Below are 6,319 nucleotides of genomic sequence, written 5' to 3'. Positions count from 1 at the left end.
GTTTATTTATTTTTGGCTGCATTGGGTCTTTGTTGCTGCGTGCAGGCTTTCTCTAGTTGCGGCGAGCGGGGGCTACTCTTCGTTGCGGTGCGCGGGCTTCTCATTGCGGTGGCTTCTCTTGTTGCGGAGCACGGGCTCTAGGCACGCGGGCTCAGTAGTTGTGGCACACAGGCTCAGTAGTTGTGGCACGAGGGCTTAGTAGTTGTGGCTGGCGGGCTCTAGAGCGCAGGCTCAGTAGTTGTGGTGCACGGGCTTAGTTGCTCCGTGGCATGTGGGATCTTCCCGGACCAGGGCTCAAACCCGGGTCCCCTGCATTGGCAGGCGGATTCTTAACCACTGTGCCACCAGGGAAGTACCAGGTTTTTGTATTTTTGAGTTTACCTATTATTAAGTAAGGAAATGCTCTCATCTTTTAAGGGAACTTCAGGTAACAAGGAATAGTGAAACTGGTGTTGACAGTTGGGGCGGGCAGGAAGCCCCAATCACCCAAGACCCACCTGAAGGTGAAACTTTAGGAGTGCTTGTGTGGTCAGAGGTGACATCAGGGGGACAGTTCACTTGTTAAGAGCCCTGGCTTCAGAAGCCCAGTGCTGGTGGGAGGCTGAGAAATCTTGCCTGGCCTCCGTCTTCTTGTTACGCTGGTGCTTAGCTTGCTGGTTCAGGGCACGCCAGGGAGGCCCTTCCTTCTCACTGCTCTCCTGCCTCTGCTCCCGTCTTTCCTGCCTGGTCTTGGCTGTGTCACATGGCGTTTTTATAGTGGAGTGGGCCACTTGGCGGCGGCAGGCACCTTTATTAGAAATACTGCTCTATGTGGGGATTGCTGTGTTAGCTTGTTACTTTCTTCGGGTGTCCTAGTTGGTGCTGTCCTGGGTATAGCCACTTGGGACCTGAGATGCCTCATCGTCCATCTTACTTAAAAGAAGGTGAATTCAAGTCTTTGATAGTATTTATAAACTCTAATGCGGTAGTATATTCTTTTCTGTGGCTGTTATTTTTGCCTCTGAAGTTTTTTAAAAACTTACACATTATGCCTCTCTAAGGGCTAGTTTACATTTGCCAACTGTTTACTATATTCTATGTGCATTTCTTTTCTTTAAAAATATCTTTGAAAGAGGAAACACAATAGAGGTATTTTGAGGTTGAATGCTGTCCATTTTTCTGATTTTATTTTGTTTTGATTTCAGGAGAAACTGGCTCTTCGACAGCAGCTGAATGAAGCAAAGCAGCAACTCCTGCAGCAGGCAGAGTACTGTACAGAAATGGGTGCAGCAGCCTGTACCATTTTGTGGGGTGTCTCCAGCAGCGAGGAAGTGGTCAAAGCCATTCTGGGAGGAGTAAGCATGCCCGCGGGCTGTCTGGACATTGTTGATTAGTGCTTGTGTAACTTAGAGGACACAGTGCATCTATTAAGGCGCCTACAGACTAAATCCATTTCTTTTGTTCATCAGATAGTTTTGGAATACCATCTGTGTAGGGCCCACTGTAACTGGTCTCTGGGGGGTATGTAAAATGAATGAAATAAGATCCCTTCTCTCCCAGAATCTGTGTGGTGTTTGTGGAGATAGTTCCACTTCAGTGTTATTACTTGATCTTATATGCATTTAACAAAGTTTAAAGTGCTTTTACGTGTGTTATTCCAGGGGTAATATGATATTTAATTGCCTGAATGTTATATGTTAATAGCATGTGCGTGCACAGAGACATCAAGGAACTTCACAGAGAAAGAGAGATTTTAAATGAACCTTGATTAACTTGCACAGGCAGCAGTGGCAGGAAGTGAAGAGGGTCCCTCAGGGGGGAGAAGCAGAGCAGTCAGGGACCCGGAGTGAGACACAGGGACAGTGTGTGTGTCATCTGACACAGGGGGGAGGGCCAGTGTGGTTGGTGATTTGTCCAGTGGGTGCTAGGATGGGATTCCTTAAGGCTTTTTGAGTGAAAAAGTGATAGGACAGGAGGGGAATTTGGGCAGCTCAGCCTGACAGTGAGTGAGGATGGAGGGAGGGTGGGGTTGTGGGTGTGGAGACTGGCCAGGAAGACTACGTGGAAGGCCGCCCCCCAGTAGAATAGGGGGTGAGAAGTGGAGAGCTGTGTGGGTGAGGCAGGACTCGTGACAGGGTGGTCTCCATGGCGGAGAGGACAGAAGGAGCCCGGGAGGATTGTTATCTGACTCTGGGAGAATCGAGTGGTCCTGAATGGCAAACCATCCGTCAGGGGCAGATTGTTGGCGGGAGGCCAGTAGTATGTTACTCATCATTTGCAGAAATAAAAACAGTGGAGGGACTAAATGTATTTTAAAGTTTATTGAGCTTTCTTAAGGTATAACTTACGTGTCATAAAATTCATTTATTTTTAAGTGTACAACTTAGTGTTTTCTAGCTAAATTTTGGAGGTGTGTAATCATCCCCACAATCCAGTCTCAGGATATTTATATCACCCCGTGCAGTTCCCTTGTGACATGTGTAAATGCATTGATTTTCAAACTATTCCTTAGAACCCTGCCCCCGCCAAGGAAGCGCTTTCAAGGTTCTGCGAACTTGGAAACTCTTTTGGCCGAGTAATGAAGACTGAAACTGTCATATGAGCCTGTCGCCGTCTTTTACATGTTGCAGTTTCAGTTAAGATTTTATTTGAAAAACAATTTCTGCCAAAGGTTTGAAAACCTCTGGTTTCATGCCTAGAATAGAGAACATATTTTTCTAGTATATTTCTAGTATATTTTTGGGTGAATTCAACCCAGTACTTCTATCATTGTATACATTTGAACTGTTTCCCTCATGTATTTTACTATATCAGTCTTCAGGGAAATTTTTCTACATGCCCCAAACTTCTTCTTTTTTCTGATCTTTTCATTGGGAAGTTTTAATGAGGGAATAGATTTAAAAACATTGCTTCTGTAATTAAAACCAGAGTCTTTCCTCTGTGTCCTGCACTTTGAAAGTGTTTTCCTAATGTAATGCTTAAAAATAAGCCACTCAAGGAAAGTGCCAGAATAGAGGAAGAAATGGCTGTGGTAAAGTAGTGTCAGATCATCAGCATGTTATTGCCCAGACACTTTGACCTTAGTTAAAATGTGGGACTATTTTAGGTTAAACCATTACCTATTTCCAGTTAAGCCTCCTGCTTAATAGTCCCGCCAATTTAATACAGGTTGGAACCCCTGCAAGTTTGCTGTGACAAGGCCCTGTCTCTTCCTGCTGTAGGGAACTGGCGCTTCCCTTTTCTGTGGCCTTTTCTGCCCAGGTCTGTACAGATCATGAGGCTGGACTCTGGAAACTTATTTTAGAGTTGAGGAACTAGGAAAGAATCCAGGGCTAGATACCAAATTACAGTATTGCTAGTAAGTACTTCACTTGGCGTAAAAGTCATTAAGGAGAAGGCAGACATCACTGAATCCAGCATGTAAGGAAAGATCAGAAAACAAAGTGTGGACTCAGAATTATAAAGGAGATGCTGGGTGAGAAGCAGCGCCTAACCCTCTAGAGGTTCGTCACTGGGACAAGAAAAGCTTGGTTCGTGTTTCCTCAGTGACAGTCGGATGGGGTCAGTTTGGGCCTAGTTGGGCCTTGTTGTGATCTAAGGGGTGGGCCGGGAGAGTCCTGGCAATAGCAGCCTTTGAACTCAAGAGAAAAAAGCGCCAGTGAAGCTGTTGGAGGATGTCTGAATTACTATTTGAAGGACTGTGCTGCTACTGTAGGGTTAGCTGCGGCCTTCCACAGCGTCTCTGCTGGCACAGCATTTAGTGCCTGGCCTGCTTTCCCGTGCGTGTGGACTTGTTTTAGACAACGGGCAGAGTCACGGCGTTCTCTCTAAGGAGCCCTGTTTCCCCGGCTTACCTATGGCTTCATCCTCTCTGTGTGTTTTCTTAGGGCAGCATCTTTCATAGTCAGTAAACTAACTTAAATATGGACTGCTATTTTTTCATTATCTATATTTTTAATTTGTTAGGAAAGAGTTGCTGCTTTTGTGATGATAAATGGGAAGTTGTTGCAAACATTGTATATTATTTCAGGAAAGTTTTTAAAGAAAAATTAACTGGTAGTATAGTTCAGTTATTATAATCAGAAATGAACTACACAAAGATTTTAAAGGAATCTTTAAAATTTTGTGCTTGCTACCCTGTTATGTATGAGTATTTGCTTTAGGTAAATATATCAGAGTTTGATTATTGTTTCTTTTTAAAATACAACTTTATTGAGGTGTATTTTGTATACCATAAAATTCATCTGTTGTAAAAGTCTAGTTTGATAATGTTTAGTGGATTTATGCAGTTGTACAACTGTCACCCAAACCAATTTGTGTCTTAGTTAAGACATTTTTTGAAATAATTATAGATTCACAGAAAGTTGCAGAAAGGCCAGGGAAGCCCAATACCCTTTACCCAGTTTCCTCCAGTGGTGAATAGCTTTCACAGCTACAGTGTAGGGAAACCAGGAGACTGACATTGGTGCCATCCACAGTGCTTGTGCAGGTTTCACCAGTTTTACTAGACTTGTTTGAAGTTCACCAGTTTTGCCTGCACTTACTTATGTTTGTGAGCATAGTTCTGTGCAGTTTTATCACGTGTAGATTCATGAACTCACCTCCGCAGTCAACATACAGAGCACCGCTGCGTCACCACAGAGACCCCGTCGCGCTACCCCGGTGCACCCGTGCCCAGCCGCTTCCCCCACGCCTGCCTCCTGGCAGCCGCTGATGTATACAGTTGCCACGCGGCATCTGTCTACTTCTCTTATTTCAAGAACGCCATAGAAATGGGATAATTCAGCCTGTAACCTTTTGATATTGACCTTTTTCACTCAGAGCCTTCCAAGCTGTCGCGTGTGTTAATAGTTTGCTTCTTTCGGTTGCTGCTTAGCATCCCAGGGTATGGAACTATCACAGTTTAAATATTCTCCCGCTGAAGGACATTTGGGTTGTTTCCTTTTTTTTTTTTTTCTGCTATTGTGAACATGTGTGTATAGGTTTTTGTGTGAATATATGTTTTCATTACTCTGGGATAAATGCCCTAGGGTGCAATTGCCGGCTTCCGTGTCAGGTGCGTGTTTAGTTTTGTAAGAAATTACCAAATTGTTTTCCAGAGCGGCTGTACCCTTTTACATTCTCACCAGCAAAGCATGAGTGATTCACTTCCTCCACACCCTAATTAGCATATGGTGTTCTCACTATTTTTTATTTTAGCTGTTCTGATAGATGTCTTGCAGTGATTCGCTTTTCCCTGTTGGCTAATGATGTTGAACATCTTTTCATGTACTTATTTGTTGTCTATATATTCTCTCCTGTGCGATATCTGTTTGTGTCTTTTGCCCATTTTCTAGTTGGATTTTTTTTTAACTGTTAAATTTAAAGTGTTCTTAATATATTCTAGATACAAGTCCTTTATTGGATATATGGTTTGCAGATATTTTCTCCCAGTGTGTGGCTTGTCTTTTCTTCTTCCTCACGGGGTCTTTCACAGAGCAGAAGTTTTAAATTTGGATGAAGTTCAACTTGTTGATTTTTGTTTTCATGGATTGTACTTTCTGTGTTATGTCTAAGAACTTTTCACCTAACCCTAGGTCCCAGAGATTTTCTCCTGGTTTTTTTTCTAACAGCTTTATATTTTTATGTATTTTGTTTATGGTTGTTTTGAGTTAATTTTTGTATAAGATGTGAACTTTACGTTGAGGCTCATTTTTTTCTTTTTCTTTTCTTTTTTTTTTTTCACCTATGATTGTCCATGGTATTTCTGGTCTTTTAGATTTTAGCCATTTTAGTGGGGGTAATGGTATCTCATTGTGGTTTTAATTTGCATTTTCCTCATGACTAATTTTCTTGAACATTTTTTCGTGTGTTTATTATCCATTCATATATTTTCTTTGGTTAAATGTTTATTTAAATCTTTTGGCTTTTTAAAAAAAATTTTCTTTGTCTGAGTTGGGTCTTTGTTGCTGCGTGCGGGCTTTCTCTAGTTGCAGCGAGTGGGGGCTACTCGTTGTGGTGGCTTGTTGCAAAGCACGGGCTCTAGGCGCACGGGCTTCAGTAGTTGTGGCATGAGGGCTCAGGAGTTGTGGCTCGCGGGCTCTAGACCACAGGCTCGGTAGTTGTGGTACACGGGCTTAGTTGCTCTGCGGCATGTGGAATCTTCCCAGACCAGGGCTCAAACCTGTGTTCCCTGCGTTGGTAGGCGGATTCTTAACCACTGCGCCACCAGGGAAGTCCCGCCTATTTTTTTTTTTTTTTTTTTTTTTTTTTTTTGTGATAGGCGGGCCTCTCCCTGCTGTGGCCTCTCCCGTTGCGGAGCACAGGCTCCGGACGCGCAGGCCCAGCGGCCATGGCTCAC

General features: G+C 43.5%; 1 protein-coding gene across 1 annotated transcript in view; it reads left to right on the top strand.

Moving 5' to 3' along the window:
- The window catches only part of HSF2BP (heat shock transcription factor 2 binding protein), a 105,394-nt gene that overhangs the window by 21,953 nt on the left and 77,122 nt on the right, over nt 1-6,319 (top strand). The window contains exon 4 of the mRNA XM_028492694.2: nt 1,185-1,334. Within this exon, the coding sequence (XP_028348495.1) occupies nt 1,185-1,334 (150 nt within the window). The remainder of the gene's footprint in view (nt 1-1,184; nt 1,335-6,319) is intronic.

Source organism: Physeter macrocephalus, chromosome 8, assembly GCF_002837175.3.
Source record: "Physeter macrocephalus isolate SW-GA chromosome 8, ASM283717v5, whole genome shotgun sequence".
Lineage (NCBI taxonomy): Eukaryota > Metazoa > Chordata > Mammalia > Artiodactyla > Physeteridae > Physeter > Physeter macrocephalus.
Note: the sequence above shows the minus strand (reverse complement) of the source record. Positions and strands in the feature narration are given on the sequence as shown.